This window comes from Medicago sativa, chromosome 3 (assembly GCF_051527215.1).
Source record: "Medicago sativa cultivar Bolivia chromosome 3, Bolivia_mono, whole genome shotgun sequence".
Lineage (NCBI taxonomy): Eukaryota > Viridiplantae > Streptophyta > Magnoliopsida > Fabales > Fabaceae > Medicago > Medicago sativa.
In genome coordinates this window covers 77,119,300-77,139,042 of record NC_140751.1, presented here as the reverse complement: position 1 = coordinate 77,139,042, position 19,743 = coordinate 77,119,300, and the positions used below count along the sequence as shown (strand labels likewise).

General features: G+C 30.9%; 2 protein-coding genes and 1 pseudogene across 3 annotated transcripts; 2 read left to right on the top strand and 1 right to left on the bottom strand.

Annotated features, from left to right (window-relative positions):
- Positions 1–1,963: 1,963 nt before the first annotated feature.
- LOC146940387 (spermidine synthase 1-like) lies at positions 1,964–5,309 on the bottom strand. The gene is made up of 9 exons (XM_085757972.1): positions 5,098–5,309; positions 4,420–4,496; positions 4,199–4,321; positions 3,933–4,037; positions 3,155–3,227; positions 2,942–3,013; positions 2,626–2,821; positions 2,389–2,515; positions 1,964–2,280 (listed from the first exon to the last, which is right to left on the bottom strand). The coding sequence occupies exons 1-9, from the start codon at positions 5,255–5,257 to the stop codon at positions 2,203–2,205; spliced, it is 1,011 nt and encodes a 336-aa protein (XP_085614098.1). The 5' UTR covers positions 5,258–5,309; the 3' UTR covers positions 1,964–2,202.
- A 3,704-nt stretch (positions 5,310–9,013) lies between these two features.
- LOC146940386 (benzaldehyde dehydrogenase, mitochondrial-like) lies at positions 9,014–14,070 on the top strand. The gene is made up of 11 exons (XM_085754084.1): positions 9,014–9,138; positions 9,230–9,364; positions 9,461–9,603; positions 10,776–10,929; positions 11,024–11,253; positions 11,358–11,447; positions 12,038–12,211; positions 12,285–12,422; positions 12,791–12,928; positions 13,322–13,383; positions 13,536–14,070. Exons 1-11 carry the CDS (start codon positions 9,048–9,050, stop codon positions 13,807–13,809), a joined length of 1,629 nt encoding a protein of 542 aa, XP_085610210.1. The 5' UTR covers positions 9,014–9,047; the 3' UTR covers positions 13,810–14,070.
- A 2,367-nt stretch (positions 14,071–16,437) lies between these two features.
- On the top strand, positions 16,438–19,540 carry LOC146940385 (U-box domain-containing protein 18 pseudogene; annotated as a pseudogene). The gene has a single exon (XR_015031987.1). The product of XR_015031987.1 is annotated as a U-box domain-containing protein 18 pseudogene (transcript).
- The last annotated feature ends 203 nt before the right edge of the window (positions 19,541–19,743 follow it).

Genomic DNA, 19,743 nt, shown 5'->3' with positions numbered 1-19,743 from the left:
TGTTACTGATTATATTATTTTTCTATAATACTAAGAATAATGTAAAAAAGTGGTCTAGTATCAATATTTCTTACATATTAATATATATATATATATATATATATATATATATATATATATATATATATATATATATATATATATAACATTTCTAATGTAAAAGAGTGTTATCATTTTTTTTCATTTACATAATATTAATCTCAATAAGTTTAATTTGTCTATTTAAGAGTTAATAGTGTTTTACCCCCTATAATATTATAGGTCATTTCTGGTTTTTTCCCTTGTAATTTTTTTTTTATTTACCCCCTGTAAAAAAATTGTTTTGGAATACCCTCCTAAAAGGTCATTCAAAAACCAACTTTTTTTTTTTGTAGAAATTTTCGTTTTTGAATGATCTATTAGGGGGTATTTCAAAACAAATTTTTATTTACAAGGGGTAAATCAAAAAAATAAAATTACAGGGGGTAAAGCACCATTAACCCTTTATTTAATTGAGAAATAATATGTATGTGAAATTTTCATCCATGTAGATAAATAAAATAGGGACTAAAATTTTTATGTTGAAATATTTTATATGGACTCAAACATGCTACTTTTTTTTATAAGGATTAAAAAAGAAATTTGATATATTTATAGAGATTAAAAACTTATTTAACCCAAAACACAATATGTTATAATCTTATATTATTAAGGGTACCAATTAAGATCTCCAATGAGAGTAATCTATAAATTATTTAAAATTATCCACGACTCTTCAATGGTAACTCAGGTCTCGCCTAATTTTATACTCTTGTTGGCTTCTCACTAGGGTGTGAAAAACCATAATTACGAGTGTACAAAAATCCTAAAAAAATAAATAATTAGACTCGCGTGGTTAATGAGCTTCACCAAATGACGAATTGTTTGGGATAATCCGAGTTTAATTTGTAGGTAGAACGATTTTCTGTCAGCCTATACTTACCTCATGGCCTTGAGAATCAGAGGATTAACACAAAAAAAATATAAAAAATAGATAACTAAAAACAATTCCTAAAAAATAAATAAATCATAAAGACAAAAAAAATATAATTAAACTTAAATTTTATTAAAATCTTATTAAATTATAATGTTGCGTGTGATTATTTGTTTCTTGTTTAGACTTGATGTATTGTGGCATTGTTTCTTTTACAAAGACGCATCTTGTGTTTGATTAAGACATATATTTCTAGGAAAAGTTACACTCGTCGTCCTTTAACATAACTTTAGATAACAATTTCGTCTTTTATATTTTTTTAATGTTATTTTCGTTCTTTTAGTTTGTTTGCATATGAATTTTCAAGTATCAAATCTAAAATTCACATGAAAACATAAGTGAAGAACTATATATTTGAACACTAAGAACTCATTTCAAAATAAAATCATAGATTTGAATCTTAAAAGTTCATATGTAAATGACCAAAATGACGAAAATAACATGAAAAAAAGATAAATGACGAAATTGTTATCTAAAATTAAGTTAAAGGACGGTAAATATAATTTTACCTTCTTTTAGAGAAGTATAATTTTACCTATTTTTTAATGGAAAATGTTAACAAGTGTCCTTAGGGTATTTGATAAGAAGATTAAAGTGAAAATTTTATCTTGAGATTTATGTATTCAAAACTTTGAAACATCAAAAAAACAACTTTTTCTACGCAAAAGTTATCATTTGTTCTCTTTTTGAATCATTAACAAGAGCCCTTAGCAAGACCCTTTTTTAATATATCGCATTTGGCTTCTTAAAAAAATCGATGAAAGGGAAAGTTTCTAAATATAAATACCTTTGTTAGTTAAGTGGTTAATTATGTTAATTATGCTGGGTTCAACTACAATTTCTTTCGCACATTGTTTTGTACTCTCTCTAATCCAACTTTTATTCATCCGACCACTCCATTAATACTACAATTGCACCAAAATTACAATGATTTGGTATAGATAAACGATATCATAAAATGTTGATTCAATTATTCTGCTTAATAGTCAACACATTTGTGAAGCATACATAGCTTATTGGAAGCATGGCATAATAGAAAGTATTACGTATACCAAAGTACAAGTAATTTTCTAAAAACCTTGACATAATAGCAACTAGCAATGATTATTGTCGGAATGGTTATGAATAGAGACATGCTAAATTATTAGCATGATTTTTATTACAATCTATGTGGTCCTGTCTGGCTAACATCAAATCTCTTTTGCAGTGCTCTTATTAGCTTCTGTCCTTTTAGCAAAAGATGGCAAGCAAAATGAAGCTGAATGAACCTGAAACATAAAATGGTGTCAAATTATGCATTAAGAAGATAACAAACATACATATACATATAAGAAGATAACAAATATATATGTGTGCGCGCGCACGCGCTTAATTACCTCTGAGTTGTAATACTTCAAAGGATGCTTTGATATGCCATAATTTTCAGGACCAATAGGATTAATTGGATTTCTGAAGTCCACATATGGACCTTCAGTTGAACAAAGCAAGAAACCAATCACTCCACTGAATTAATCAAAACAAATACTAATTAGCTGGTAATACAAATATTAATTGGATTTCTGAAGTCCACGTATAATCCTAATTTTGGATAGTTTATGCACATGTTCACTTGCCTTGGATATGTTGGGACATTAGTCCAAGCATAATCACTAGAGCCTTTGAAAATTTTCCGGCTTTTGATTAAAAGTTCTTCAATATCCAATGACTTAAACCAAAAGCTCTCAGCTTGGATGCACAGAACTCCTCCAGGACGAAGAGCTTTTGAAATCAATTCAAAGAATTGAGTTTCAAATAGTTCATGATCAGGCCCTGGATCATAAATATATGTATAGTTAACACCAACTATAATCATACTATTAATACTGAACAATATGTGTAAAAATAATTCAAAAGTAACAGTTAGTAGAGGAGAAATTAATAAAGGGATACTTATAGGGTCGAAGGCATCCACTATTATTGCATCATATGTGCCTTTTGGGACAGAATTCAGAAAAATTGTTCCTGCGCCAGTTTCAAATAATTAACCATCACAATAATAAAAATGACATAATGAATATATATATATATATATATATATATATATATATATATATATATATATATATATATATATATATATATCTTTGGATATACTATATATACCATCTATAACATGAAGCTTGACTCTTGGGTCCTTGTATCCAATAGCTATATCTGGGAAATATTTTTTATAAACCTGAAAACAGAAAAATCGTAGACTCTATATATTTGGCATCATAGGAAATGATGTTTAATTTTAGTATAACTTTTGTACATGAAATATGTAAGAGTTTATCCTTCTAACCTTAAGTTTTAGACTTCAAATTTCCCCTTCACTATTTTTTTTTTTTTAATAGAAAAGTATACCTTGTTTTATAAAGTTCTTCTTAATTAATTCAATAATAATCACCATTTTCATCTATAAATTTAGATACCCATATAATATGGTTCCTAATTAAATTTAACAAAATCCTAAAATAATTTTTTGTTTTGAATTCATCATATTAGTCTTTGTCAAGACAATTTCAATGATTAGAGTTAATATTACATGGTCACGGGACTAAATGCATAGTGCGCGCACACATAAAAAACACTTTTTCTAATAATAATAAAAAAATTGATTCTACTTTTTATTGATATTTGGTATATTGTGTGTGTCTAAGAATTATGCATTTGATCTTGTGATCATGTAAGACTAACTCTAATGATTAAATTGACCGACTTAAAAATACCAATATGATTTTATTTTAAAACATTATTTTAATTTCAGAAACTATTATGGGGGTGATCTACTTTGCTATACTAGTACATTATACCATGCATTACACATGTAGGGTGTAAAGTCAAATTTTGACTCTTTGGGACTAGTATACAAAAGCAGGTCAAACATTATTTTACTCACGTCAATCAGCATAGTGTCAATTTCACATATGTCAATTTGTTCAACAGATGAGTGGCGGGAAATTTCCCTAAGGATGCCACCATCTCCTCCACCGAAAAGCAGCACCTATAAATTAGAGGACAGAAAAACAAAAAATGTAACATTTCAGCAAATCATGGTTTAACACACTTATAACATAGTACTGCACTATTGAAAACACACTTATAACATAGTACTGCACACTTATAACATAGTACTGGATTTGTAACACTATTTGTAGTGTAAACCTTTTTTGGGTTTGGAATTGAGCAAAGAGGAAGGTGAGTCATCATTTCTTGGTAAGAACATTCATCTTTCTCAGTGAGTTGGAGTGCTCCATCCAGAACAAATACCTTACCATATGTTGATGTCTGCAATTCAATTAAATTTCACGTTCAATAGTTTAATATCAAGCCAAGTAATTAATAAGTAATTATGATAATATGTTTTATATGGTTATCATCATTACCTCAAAAACTAGCATATCTTGAAATGCAGATTTCCCTTGGAAACAAATATTTTCTACCTTCAAGAAGTGTGCTTCCCCTGCAATATTTCAACAATCAATTTAGTTAGCTTTAAACACTAGAAATCAACATCATCATTTCTAGATGATTAATAAAAATTATGAGGTCTATGATATCTGCTACTATAATTTACATTTATCTCTTGAGCAAGGTCCATGTGAGTTGTGACAACATATTTAACTACTTAAGATTGTTCTTTAAGGAAGGTGTGGGGGTAGGGAAAATTAAAATAAATGACCTATTCATTAAACTGACATGCATGCATTTCACACAACATAATAACAAAATTATAATTACATTTAATTACCCTTGGAGTTGAAGCATAGTAAAATATTTCATAATTTTCACTTGATGTGCAAACAATTTTCTTTTTTCAAAATTAAGAACTCAAGGATAAAAAATGCATACAAAAATTTAAAGCAAAGCTTGAAAACATTTTAATAAATTAAGTTCTCCTGCATTTTATCTGATCTAATTAAAGAACTCCACATGTTTCTGTGTCATATACAATGAAGGGAAACTATATATATGAACAAGACATTGATCAATGAGTTACTTAAAAATGAATTATTTTTTCATTTATATAAAAAAATATAAACAATTCATTCAAGTTAACCAACCTGGCCATATTGGACAGTGTTCTGCAAACCATCCAGGAATTTGTGGATGTTCATCACTTCTTGGTTCTCCAACATTGCCTTCTGCAGCAGTGATTTTTGGAGTAGAGAAACCAGTTTCATCATTAGCAGTTACACTTGAAGGATGGACTATAGAACCCATGATGTTTGGCTGCCACAAAAGGGAAACACACAAGAAATGTAGAGATCCAATTGTGGCTAAGTTGTCATGAAATATGTTCACATATATATACCGTACAATGAGGCAATGTAAAGATAAATTAAGAGAAGGAAATTATAACTTTATTACGTATCAATGAAGAAGATGATGAAATCATGGTTGACTACTTTCAAATAAAATGTGAAATTTTTTTGACCATGTTGACTGCATGGTTGTTAATTAATTAAATACATGCTTTCAGAAATTTGTATAAACATATAATATGTTGTTCAATGAATATGCTTTTTTTTTAAAAAAAGTTTTTAAATATCTTTATAATCATGTTAAAAGGTCTCAGACATACTTGACCAAAAAAAAACAGGTCTCATATAAAAGACCTTAATGTATTAATTATTTTCCCCCTAAGATCATCTAAAATATTATAATCAAGTCAAAAAAGAAAAATCTAACATCTAAAAGTAAAACTCCTAGATAACAATGAAAATTTCTTAATTAGGAAAATATGATTTTTTTTCGCAAACAAAACATGAAATTCTTAATTAAAAGACATTATATGACTCAAAAATTGCTGCTATATGTCATATATTTTTTATCAAGTAGTCTAGTGGCTAGATTTTTTTGACAAGAAACTAATTGCATTTCATTCATGATAATGGCAGAGATGCAAGATGAAATTCTAATATGGATATGGAAACTAACATAACGTGCATATCAACAAAACTATGAGTGACTTCGTTGGCTTGTCTCCGAATAAACCTAACATCAAAGGTTGCTAAATCAAAAACTAACAGACTAGATATTCACCATTTGAAATAAATAAGTGAGAAATCTAAGGTTCGAACTCAAACATTTGCATACCACAAAATTCCTACCAACTGAACTATGCACGCTTACGGGTACTATTATATGCTATATTTATTAAATATTGCATTGGAATATTATTATTGGGTGCATCTAATGTGGGCTGCTCAAAAATCATTAAAAGGTGAACTTTTACTATTTTTAGTAAAAACTAGAGATTAAATTTACTGTTTTATTAAAAAAAAATTGGATTCCATATTATAATATTACATTTTCATGAGAAGCTAAAAATATATGAATTGAGAAAATCATGAGTGGCTAAGTTAATAACGAAACGGGTTTTATTGGGTGACTTTGAGTTTGGCGACTCTTATATTTTTGTTTCTATCTCTTTCTTAACCAATTATTTTATGTCATGAAAATAATTTATTTTAATCATTTATTTATCAATTACATGCACTAAAGTCACTAATGTCACTAAAACTCAATATCACCCAAGTATATTCCATTATTAACCTATACAAAAAACACCTAAAAAAATACCCTTAGTTTTGCACAAAACTGTATTAAATATACATTTACCTTTTTGTTTTGTCAGACAGCTCAGTGACTAGACTCGCACACTTTAAATATGAAGAAGTGAATAATTTTGGATTCGAACCCCAAGTCCCTCCATATTAGCGTATTTGGGACATTGATTTTATATTTATAGCTAAAGACAATAATATAATAACTTTTAAATTACATTATATATATATATATATATATATATATATATATAACTTATTATATTAATTGCTAACGACAGTAATATAATATCATAGGGTTTGAAATATATTTTATGTCTCTTACATACTTTTTCAAGGGAACAAAAATTTTCAAGTAGTTAATTGAGACAATATTTTGAGTTTACATATTATATTTGTTTTCCTTGTTTCGTGCGGTGTCTATACTATATTTTTTTTGGTAGTGGCCGGGGTATCTATACTATATATAAATATATAAAGAGAATATGTAATTTTAGTCTGATTTTTCATTATTTTTATTTTTTATTGGTGTTATTAAAAAGATAAAAATTTATATTAAATTTATTATATTGTTGGTATCATTGAAAAAAAAAACTAAACATAGTTTATTATAATACTCACATACATTTGTACATATATTTTTAATCAAAATCAAAATTTCATAAAAAACAACATTCATAACTCAATAAAAAGAGTGGAAAGATAGACATGCAAGAAACATGAAAAGGAATTTTTTTTAATAGAAGAAACATAAAAATAGTTAAATTTGTGTGCTTTCCTTAATTTTCCCGCCAAATCAAACACACCGTATCACTCATTTTTAAATAAAGCGTTTTGGTTAGAAACACCTTAAACGTATGAGTATTGGTTAAGAAATAAAGACATTTGAGTCAAAAGAATAAAAATAAAAAAATAAATTTCCATTATAAATAAGAAGAAAAAAAGTTAATTTCCCAATTAAACAATTTACCTTCTTTGGTTCTTTTTATTGAAAAAATAAACAATAATTCATCAATATCAGTGAAAAATAAACAATACAAATTTCAATAAACAATGCCAAGAAAATCTTTAAAAAAAAATGCCAAGAAAAATCTAAAAAAAAAAAAAAATAATCCTCACATAAGGATGATATTTCTATATTCTTGATTATAGTTATTTTTTGTCATTAAATCACTTCAAGAACCAAGGATATGCATATCATGAAATGCATTAGCATTTTGACTCGATTCTCTGTCAAATCTATAGCATGGAATTGGTTCAGTAGTGATATTGGATAATGACTTTGACCGCAACAAAATTTTAACATGCTGGTGACAATGAGATCACTCCTTCCTTCACACTTTGTATATTTTTTATATATCTTAAATCAGGTTAAAACTGAGGATTTCTACCTCATAAGCAGATCCTAGTTTGAAAGTTAACACTTCAAAGGTTTGCAAATTATCATTCCTTTTGAACGCACCAACCTTTGATGTATGTCCCTCCTGTGATGAAATTTTTTATGCAACATTTGAAGCACAACTCCTAAAATACTCCTAAAATCTTTATCTAGAATGACCTCATCAATATTTATAAATTTACGTGTATTTACCTTATGTTTTTTCCTTCTATATCTTCACGATTATTTTACTTCTGAAATTTCGATTGAGGTGCATCATTCAATTGATTTCGTCTATTATGTCATTTGACCAACATACATGGACCAAAATATGAGTAATCTTTTTATTATTATTTTGAATGAGATATATGAAATTTTAATTAATATTCTACAGAATTTCAATAGTATTATTATACGAGGAATGCTAGCGACACTCACTTTTTAACACTCTTTCTGACATTCACTGATTTATTGGATGAAATCAATGTATGTCCCACCATTTTGTGAGAGTTCAATTTTCAAAGTGTAGAGCCACAATGATTTAAACCAATAAGAGGGTGAGTATTTGAAAGGGTGTTCAAAAGAGAATATTGTTAGCATTCATCTTATTATATATAACTCCGCGGGCAATGTCGGAAAAATCCGCTAGTAAGTTATTATAAGTTAGGTAAGCCTAAGTCACGTGTATTATACTAACTATATCAAACATATCATTCTATAAGGAAAATGTAAATGGAGTACTCTTGTCTTGAGTGATTTTAATTGATATGTGAATAACTTGCTCATTTTTTTAAAAGGAAGTCTAAAATTTAGCCATGTGTTATAACTAGCTTTGGTTCTCTACTTCTATAGCTTTGTGAATTGCTAAAATTGCAACGTGTCGAGACATAAAATTTAAGGAGGATGACACGAGGAAACCAAACTATGACTTTTGTTGTTTTGTTTATAGGAAACATGCATGATTCAGCATTCTTTTGAAATAAAATAAAAATATTGTATTAGTACTTATACTAAGTAGAACAAAACAATGCCAATGAGCCTAAGTTGGTAACAATCTTTTTTTATCATGGCAGCACGCAGATTTTTCTCCTTGGTTTGTCGTTCTCAATCTTTCCCTAGGCCTTCTCTTGGCTTTGCTTCTCTGCTTCATACATTAGGTGACAGAAAATTATCACTAATCACCTATGTTTAATCCATTATTAGAAAAAATTAACAAGCCTCATTAATGTTAACCTTTTTTTTATGAAGGAAGACACACTCAAAGGAGTAGAAACATAAGCAGGTTGAGCACTGCTGCTGAAGTTGATGAATTAATCACACCATCTGTGGAAATAAGATACACAAAGAATCTCATTAATGGGAAATTTGTGGATGCTGCATCAGGTTCATATGATTTAATAGTATACTAATACCTAGTGTAGTGTATAGTTGTGACAAGTTGTAAAATATAACGGGGTACAATTTATGATTGGTGAATAGGAAAAACTTTTCCTGCTTATGACCCAAGAACTGGGGAAGTGATTGCTCATGTTGCTGAAGGTGATCAAGAAGATATCAATCGTGCAGTATCTGCCGCTAGAAAGGCTTTTGATGAAGGACCATGGCCAAAGATGACCCCTTATGTATGAATTTCCTCTGCCTTCTAATTTTACCCTACTTCTACACTACACATTTATTTAACTATGGTTTAAAATTTTCGTAGTTACTAGAAATATCCTGTTTCCCAACAAATGGGAAAATAAATTGAGAGAAATATCTATTATTTGAAAGAGTTTAAGTTACATACCTCATTAATTGATATGACAACGTATCATTGGATACATGTGTAAACTGCAGTGTAAATAAATTAAACTCCATTTAGAATTCATAGAAGAATTTAATTCATTGTAGATAAAGATTTTTTTACACTGGCAATTGATCATTAATCATCACTCTCTTCATCGTCAATATTATTTATATTTATGTTGATGTGCTACGAGCCTATGACTGGTTTCTTTTGTTTGTTAATATATTTGAATATTAAAAAAATGGTTATAATTATATTGTACATTTAATTATATAATTTTTTTTATTAACGTATCCCAGCCGTATCGTATCTTGATTTTTGAAATTTTCCCGTATCGGCGTATCGGTGCAGTATCGTATCCGTATCATATCTCGTATCCGGGCTTCACAGATCATAACCATTAGATCATTAGTCATCTCTGACTTTAATAATAATTGCTTCTTAAGTCACAAATATGTAGTGATCATAACTAAGCTAACAAATCTTGACTAACGAGTGGATCCTCTCCGGTGGAGATCCCTCCTGTTTTCTCCGGTGCCTAACAATCCAGCTTTAGTAACACTCTCTCTCCCTTTTTATTATTACAAACACATCCTCTCACCTATTTAATGGAGGGCTTAGATTACACATGAGAGAAAAGAACCGGAGACAATCTCCTCCCTAAAATTAATACTAACCAACTTGTAAGTTATAACTACCTATAACAAACTCCAACTAATTCCAACAAATCTCTAACTATATCTAAAAGAAGCAAATATTTATACTAAATTTACTTACTATTATGGTCTTTTTAAACTGAAGTGATGTTACAGCTGAAACTGTGGTTTGTGACAAAAAAATGTAAACCATAACACATCCTTGACATATATTGAGTTTAATGACTTCTAAACCAATCTAGTAAGATACAATTGGATGTATGTGTAGAACTTTTTTCAACTATTAGTGCATAGTCATTAAACTCATATTTTAACCAACTAGATCGATGTCTCTTAAGTCTTGCTCCTGCAGGAAAGATCACGGATCCTATTGCGTGTTGCTGATTTGGTTGAGAAACACAGCGATGAACTTGCAGCACTGGAAACATGGAATAACGGCAAGCTTTATGAGCAAGCTGCAAACATTGAAGTACCTATGTTTGTACGTTTGCTCCGCTACTATGCTGGTGAGACAGAACAGTGAAACCAATAAGATGTTCATTTCTTTCTTCATTTATATACTACTGATTTTTGGTGATATTCGACCTCCTATTAATTCAGGTTGGGCAGATAAAATACATGGTCTCACAGTTCCAGCTGATGGGAATTATCATGTACAAGTATTGCATGAACCAATTGGAGTTGCAGGACAAATCATACCTTGGAACTTTCCTCTATTGTTGTTTGCTTGGAAAGTTGGTCCTGCATTAGCATGTGGTAATACTGTTGTAGTAAAGACTGCTGAACAAACACCTTTAACTGGTTTATTTGCAGCACAGCTATTTCAAGAGGTAGTCATAATTGAATGTATATAGCTCCAAATTGAAGAACACTAATTAAGATTCTGCATTGGATTGCACATTGTTGTCTATCTAAAATGCTTGTTTTGTGTCAGGCTGGTCTTCCACCAGGGGTTCTAAATGTTGTGTCTGGTTTTGGTCCAACTGCTGGTTCTGCTCTTGCCAGTCATATGGATGTTGACAAGGTTAACCCTTTAAACACATATGCATGTTCTATGCAGCACCGACACTTTAAATTGAAGACATGTCTGTGTCCATCCTGGTACTTGTGGCGGACACTGACACTATATCAACACATCATGTTGTTATATTCGGTTATTCCATTATCTCAAATTATTATTACTAGTGTGACGTGTCAGTTTTGCATTCGGTGTACGTGTCAATGTTTCATAGTGCAGGTTCTTTTTTAATACATCGTTAGTTAACTTGTTTAATTAGCCAGCCATCGAAGACGAAAACATAATTTTAGGTCTTTCGACTCATCAGCCTATTTCAATTCACTCCACTTAATTCCATCTTATATCACTAATCTTAACATACCCTTTATAGTATTTTTTTTCTGCTGATGGGCCTTGGGCTTTCTTAAGCTTAGATCGGCCCGTGTTGGTGAAAAGGTCTTTACTTTTTCCCTATACATATGATGGATATTATATATAGGAACAATCCCTTATGCAGCCAACTGTTATTAGGAGTTGATTTTAATTTTCAGCACATAATGTTTGAGAAAAAGTTAAACATGTTGATTAGTAATGTATAAATTCTATTGAAATTGCAGATAGCATTCACTGGATCAACTGACACAGGAAAAATAATATATCAATTGGCTGCAAAAAGCAACCTCAAGCCAGTGACATTAGAGCTTGGAGGAAAATCACCATTTATAGTGTGTGAGGATGCTGATGTTGACAAGGCTGTTGAACTTGCACATTTTGCTTTGTTCTTTAATCAGGTTGATTTTGATTTCAAATAATTCTCTAAGTTGCACATGTGCATAAGATATTTACAAGCTTATGAACAATTAGGGTCAATGTTGTTGTTCTGGGTCGCGTACTTATGTCCATGAACGAATATATGATGAGTTCTTGGAGAAAGCCAAGACCGCTGCTTTGAAACGTGTTGTTGGCGATCCATTCAAGAAAGGTGTCGAACAAGGTCCACAGGTAATTAATAATATGTCTAATAACCAGTGTTTTCGACATAAAACAGTTGAACCTTGGACCAGCCTTTATACCACGGTTTGGTTAGTTTGATGGTTTAATTCTAATTTTGCCTCGAGTTGTTTGACTGGTTTAAAGCAGTTGAACCGTAATTAAGAAATCTCGTCAAATTTGATATCCAAGAACAAAATAATATACTTTTAAGAATAACATGTTAGTATAATTAGTATTATGGTGTAGGCGGGATTGAATCTCTCCCTCCGTCTCTATAATATACGTTTACAAGCTATTGTGTGCGTGCTACTCAAACATGATATCCACATGATTGAACATGACTGATATCATGTGCTTGCCTGTTCTGAGAATCCCAGGTTGATTCACAACAATTTGAGAAAATCCTCAAATACATCAGGTCAGGTGTTGAAAGCAATGCTACTCTAGAATGTGGTGGTGACAGAATTAGCACAAAGGGCTTCTTTGTCCAACCAACAGTCTTCTCAAATGTTCAGGTGATCATGCCAACATTTCTTATACCCTCAAACACAAATAAATGGTGATTTAGTCTTTTGAATTTACAAAATAGTAAATCAGTCCCTTAATTTAAAGATCTTAATCTATTTCGTCTATATATTCACCTTGAATAATATTTTGTAGCATCTAGACAAGCATAAAATCTTTGAAATTGAGGTTCTAAATTTAGGAAAATGATTATGATGACTGAGATTGTTCAATTTTGTAAATTTGACGGACTAAATTTATCAACTATTTTATAATTTAGGAAAATGATTATGATGACTGAGATTGTTCAATTAAGGGACTAAATTGTTATTTTGTAAATTTGACGGACTAAATTTATCAACTATTTTATTTTGAAATGATATGTGACGCAAGTGATTAATCAGGATGACATGTCAATAGCTAAGGATGAGATCTTTGGCCCTGTTCAAACCATATTGAAATTCAAGTATGTATCCCTTTTCACATTTATAAGACTATAGTACTAGTATATTCACAAAAAAAAAAAGGACTAGTACTAGTACTAACAAATCTGTTTGAGCCCAAAAAGACAAATTAAATAATTGAGACTAATCTTATTTGATTTGATGAATCCAATAGGGACACTGATGAAGTCATAAGAAGGGCAAATAATACACGTTATGGTCTTGCTTCAGGAGTGTTCACAAATAATTTGGACACTGCAAATACGTTGATGAGAGGATTGAGGGCAGGAACAGTGTGGATTAATTGCTTTGATTTGTTTGATGCTGCAATTCCATTTGGTGGGTACAAGATGAGTGGGGTAGGAAGGGAGAAAGGTATATATAGTCTTCATAATTACTTGCAAGTTAAGGCTGTGGTTACACCTCTAAAGAATCCAGCATGGTTGTAAATATGAGTTAATTAAGTATATGGTTGGTTTTGATGTGATTGAGAATAAATAACGGGTGTGACATGTATACATGTAATGTGATGTCTACTTCAATAGAGGTAAGATAATGTTAGTTAATTAATAAGTAGGATGATATCATACATAAGATGCGGGTCGTGTTGGAACACATCCTCCACTGGATGTTGTGTTGGTGACTTGTAATTTGTTCAATAAACCTATCTTTTTCTCCACTTTGATTAAATAAATTTGGATTATGTTTGATTATGTTGTGATTAGAGCCGAAAAGCACTCGAATTTTTACTCGTTCTTGAATTCGATTCAATAAGAATTTGTTTAGCTTGAAATTTGTCTCGAGTTAAATATGAATTTTATTTTAACTCGAATTTGTTTCTTTTAAAGTTTATAAACAACTGAGTTCAATTTATTATGTTCTTCTTCTTGGCTTGAATCATATAATCATCATATAATCTGAAGTCATTTTTTTTTTTTTACAAAAATAAACGATATTCATTCATTCAAATTGATAGAGTACATCGATACAATACAAATTCAAATTTGCTAAAAACAAAAAGGATGAATCTGTGAACAAACTCACAACATCCATGTTAATAGAATAAAACGGCAAAGTATCTATGCCTACAAATATGACTAATATGACTATATTTATGTCCGCAGAATACTCATGTCTCTGGATCTGCAACGTTGACGCCGCCAAAGTCATTGTCATTGATCGGATCTGCACTTGCTCAAAGTTAATCTTTCAACCTGAATCAAATAAAACACCGCACTAAGATGGGAAATCAAAAACACACCGCACAAAGACGGGAAATCAAAACAAACAGAGTCGTTCAGAGATGACGAAATCACAAAAACAAACGAAAGAAAACAGAAAATATGTGAAATCACTTATTCAATTAGGATAGCAGGAAAAACAATTTGGAGGGGTGATTTTTGAGTCAAAATTGACCCTAAATCACCCCACTAAAAAGAAGAAGAAGAAGAAAGGGGTGACGGCTAGGGTTTGAGAAGGAGAGAAGAGAGAGGGTTTTTTAATTCATTTTTTTTTATTTTTAAAAAAATATCAAATTTTAGATCTTTGAATTTAAAAAATAAATACATAGTGAAATAAAATCAAAGATATTCCAAGCAAAATTTAGATGATGAACATAAATATAAATTTGTCATTTTATGCATAACTAGTTACAAACACCCCAAAACAAAAATATAAAACCACATATAAACAGTAATCTAGTAAGATTCACGAATGCAAAACCAAACAAATTTCACAACTGTTATTTTTTTTAAGGAAAATTTTACAACTGTTATTAAATTTGTCTTGATTTTGATGATTATTATTTACCATGCGTGTAATAAAATATAAGCAAAAGAATTCAAAAAATTATATTTCCTTTTGAACAAATTTGATGTAAATATACTCAACTTTTATACTTTTCTGACAAAACTCAACTTATTATATTGTTTTGCTTATATTTTGTTATAGAAGTATAATGATTATATTTTGACAAATAAATAATTTTTCTTTTTTTGCTGTCAATAAATAATTTTTCTTTAGAGGCATTGGACAGAAATGTGTGATTGACCGACATCAAGCACAGTGCTTTTTCATTTTGACAAAATAGTATTATTTAACCTTTAGTGCAGTTTGTGTCAAAAAAAACCTTTAGTACAGTCCTTTTTCTTTATTTATTTTTGTGAACTTAACCATAGTGCTTTTATACCGACATATCACTACAGTTTGATTAGTAAAGTAAATATTATCTAGTGATATATGTTAAGGTTTGAATTTCAGATTTTCTCATCTATTCATTTTAAGAATAAATTTCTGTCTTTGTTCAAAAAGAATAAATTTCTGTCTATTAAACTACCTCATAAAAAAAAAAATACCAAACCAATATACGGATTCCTACTACAGGCAAATTGAAAAATAATTTTCAAAATATTAATTTCCTCAAAATAAAATTCAAAATATTAATTATCTTTTTTAAACAGTTTAGTGGTTAGATATTCACCTTTTTAAGGTAAATAAGTGAAGAGATCGGAATTCGAACCGCGGCTCCTGCATATAATATGCAATATTCTTGAAACGGCATCTCACTTGTTTTTTCATTGCAATGTCTTTAGCTCTCTTTGGCAACACATCAGGTTGTGGATAGGCATATCAGGAGTAGATCCACATAATTGTAGGGATCATTTTTATCAATTTATACATTGTACAGGTTATTCAAAGGCACGAAGGTCCTTCCTTCAACTGATATGGCTTCTTTGTGTCTGGCTTGTGTGGAAAGAACGCAACAACAGGTTGTTTAATGATAGTGACACATCTATAGATCAGCTGTTAGAAAAAGCAAAATACCACTCATTATGGTGGCTAAAAGCTCATAATACTGTTTTTGTTCATGGCACTCAAATGTGGTGGTCGGATCCTTTATTTTGTTTGGGGATCGACTGATCCACTTGCTTGTATATATTTTGTTTGAACTGGTGTTTTCCGGGGTGGCTCCTTTAGTACATCTTGTACTAGGAGTGTTTCACCGCCGTTGTTAATATATCTCATTTTGATTTTTTCAAAAAAAAAAAAAAATATGCAATATTCTTAAAGATACATTAATACTTCAATCTCAAGTCCACAACATCATTTTTCTAAGGTATTGTCTACTTTATATCTAGTTCTTACATTATCTTTTATAAAAGGGGTATTGGTTGATACAAAAGTGTGATTTTTATGTACCGAAACAATATTGACGTTGTATGTTTATAAATTTTAATTTGAAAAAAAAAATGTTTATGGCAAATTTGTAACATAATGTCGGACTAAAATTGATAGTTAGCTTTGGAGTTTTCTTTAATTATAGTCTAAATTTAAATTTAAGAAGAAAAAAACTACTATTGTTACATGTAAATTTATCTGAAAAAAGTTTAATTCAAAATGATTAGTTACCGGAATTAATGTTAATTTTTTTTTTCAAATAAACACATTAAATATAGACAGCACTTTCAATCAGAAAACTTTGTAGTAGAAGCAAAACCACCTTATCCAAACATTACCATGAATCAATCTCAAATCATACATTTTTTAATGATAAAATCTCAAATCATATGGCAAAACATAATATTATAATTTGAAAAATTAATCCTGGTTCTTTTTTTACCTCAAAAATGGACTGATGTAACAGTAACATACCTCCCTCCCTTCTGTGTTGATTTAAAATCTCACAGCCGTGCCACTGTCATGGATTCAAATCCATTGAGTACTTCAGTTCCAAATCCAATGTCAATGGATTATTTATTTTATTCATTTATTTTAAAAAAGAAAAAAAATCAGAAAATTGCATAGGATTAAAATTCCTTTGACCATATCATCATCATATAATAATTGAATCATCATCATTCTCATTCTTCTGAACACACTTTTCTAATTCCCCTCTGCTCCAAATTCTTAAATGACTCCAACCCAACGCCGTCCCTTATCCTTCCCAGCAGTCCACCCCTGCAAATCCATCTCTCCTTCAACTCTCCTCACTTCCCTAATCACTCTTTCACAAAACATATGCAGTTTTCAACCAAATACCTTCCCTACTCAAAAGCCAAACGCCAGAGAAACAAAACGCCAAATCCAAATTCTTCTCATATTCTTCCAAGAGCTTCAATCACATAATTCTTTCATCCCGAAACCAATCATTCCTGTCTTCTTGGAACTTCACTTCACACTACAAAAAATTCACTTCTTATTCCAAGACTGTTCAATCCAAGGCGCAGGTCTCTGGTTGCTCGTCAAATACCAATTCGTCGCCACACAGTTTCATCTTCTCATCAGCTCCGTATCAAAATCTCTTGACGCGTTACCCCTCAACCTCATGGATGTATGCGATGAGGTTAAAGAGGTAATTCAATTACTAACCAAACAAGCTAGAAATATCCAGCTAGAATTTGATCATAATGATGAATACACAGCCAAATGCGTCAACTCAATTTTGAATCAATTCGAACAAGGAATTGAACCTGAGGTAGATTCCATCACACAAGTACTTGATTATCTTGGAATCAAAACTTGGTTCGATTGTAACAACGAAATCAAATTCCTCCAAGACGAAGAACGAGAGAAACATCAACATCTAGAGAAAGATGTTCATTTGTTGAGTGGTTTAATAGGTTTTCTGTGCTATTGTCGTGTGGTAATATTCGAAACACTGGATTTTCAACTGCTAAGCCATAACAAAACCGAAATCAGGTGCACAGCAGAGATGTTAAACTACATAACACCGGATGATTACCGTTGTCCAATTTCTCTGGAATTAATGACAGATCCTGTAACTGTTTCAACAGGACAAACATACAACAGAACCTCAATTCAAAAATGGTTTAAAGCAGGAAACATGACATGTCCGAAAACAGGAGAAAGACTCATTTCCACTGAGCTTTTTCCCAACACAGCACTTAAAACACTTATCCAACAATTCTGTTATGATAACAAAATTTCAATTTCAACATCCAAGCTCCACATCAGCAAAACCGTAGCCACCGTTAATCCTGGTAGTCCGGCTGCAGCACATGCGATACAATTCACGTCATGGTCATTAGCTCGGAGACTAGTTTTCGGAACAGAGGAACAGAAAAACAAAGCAGCTTATGAGATTCGTTTACTTGCAAAGTCAAATGTTTTCAACACGGCGTGTTTGGTTGAAATCGGAACTGTGCCACCGTTGATTGATCTTGTTCTAACTTCAACAACGCAAGAGAACGCAATTGCTGCTCTTTTGAAGCTTTCGAAGCATACTAATGGCCGCGAAGTTATCATGGAGAGTAGAGGTTTAAAACCTATTGTTACAGTTCTCAGAAAAGGATTTAGTTTAGAAGCCCGTCGAGTTGCAGCTGGTATAATATTTTACCTCACTTCGGTGAAAGAGTACAGAAAATTAATAGGCGAAAATTCAGAGGCAGTTTCTAGTTTAGTGAAATTGATAAAGGAAGGAACAATTCGAGGAAAAAAGAACGCGGTGCTTGCAATTTTCGGGTTGTTATTGCTTCATAAGAATCATTCTAAGGTGCTTAACTCTGGTGCTGTCCCGGCTATTGTTAAAGTCTTACGTTCTTTGGATAAAGGTTATGTTGTTAATGATTGTTTAGCGGTTTTGGTAGCATTGGCGGAGAATGTGGAAGGTGCTCGTGCTGTATTAGAATGCTCGGGTTTGTCTTTGGTTATCGGGATTTTGCAATCTGCAAATTCGCGTGCGGAGAAGGAGTACTGTGTTTCCATTTTGGTTTCACTATGTGTTCATGTTGGTGGCGAGGTTGTTAGTGTTTTGGCAAAGGATGCTTCGGTGATTATGCCTTCGCTTTATGCGATTCTTACTGATGGCACTCCTCAAGCGGAGAAGAAAGCGCGGAAACTTATTAATGTCTTGCAAGAATTTGATGAGAAGAGGACTTTAGGAATGGTAGGTTCTTCTGTTATGCAGCAAAGATTGCTTCAGTTGAATTAGTTAGTTAAAACCTTCTTCCTTTTTTCTCTGTGAATAAATATAGAATCATACATCCAATGTCTTAGGAGTAATTCTTAGTTTATCTTATATAGAGTAAAAATTACTATTGGATTAGCTCCATGTTTTATTATTCTACGAGCTAATTTCAATTTAATAGCTTTTACTGACTGAAATTTTGGAAGAGATACAAAATTAGTTGAAGAAATCGCACGTTTTCTGAATTAGAGCAATTATCTCTTGAGATTCCATTTGTTTGGCTTTGATGCTAATGTACTTTCTAAATTAAATTTCAAGCGACAAACAATTTCATGGGTGTTGGTTAGGGGTGGCAAAATGGATGGATTAAAAAATGTCTATTAATCTATTACAATCCACTATTTTTTTTTGTTAAAAAAAACCATCAAATACATCCATTAAGTATTATGTTATGTCC

Bases quoted from the DNA above. Each gene is read 5' to 3' on its own strand.
- LOC146940387 (XM_085757972.1), bottom strand. From the start codon at position 5,257: ATGGGTTCTATAGTCCATCCTTCAAGTGTAACTGCTAATGATGAAACT. The intron at 3,228-3,932 runs GTGAGTAAAATA...TTCTGTTTTCAG, and splicing joins TTGACACTATGCTGATTGAC to GTTTATAAAAAATATTTCCC. The intron at 2,281-2,388 runs GTAATTAAGCGC...TTTATGTTTCAG, and splicing joins TGAAGTATTACAACTCAGAG to GTTCATTCAGCTTCATTTTG.
- LOC146940386 (XM_085754084.1), top strand. From the start codon at position 9,048: ATGGCAGCACGCAGATTTTTCTCCTTGGTTTGTCGTTCTCAATCTTTC. The intron at 9,365-9,460 runs GTTCATATGATT...ATTGGTGAATAG, and splicing joins ATTTGTGGATGCTGCATCAG to GAAAAACTTTTCCTGCTTAT. The intron at 11,448-12,037 runs GTTAACCCTTTA...TTGAAATTGCAG, and splicing joins GTCATATGGATGTTGACAAG to ATAGCATTCACTGGATCAAC.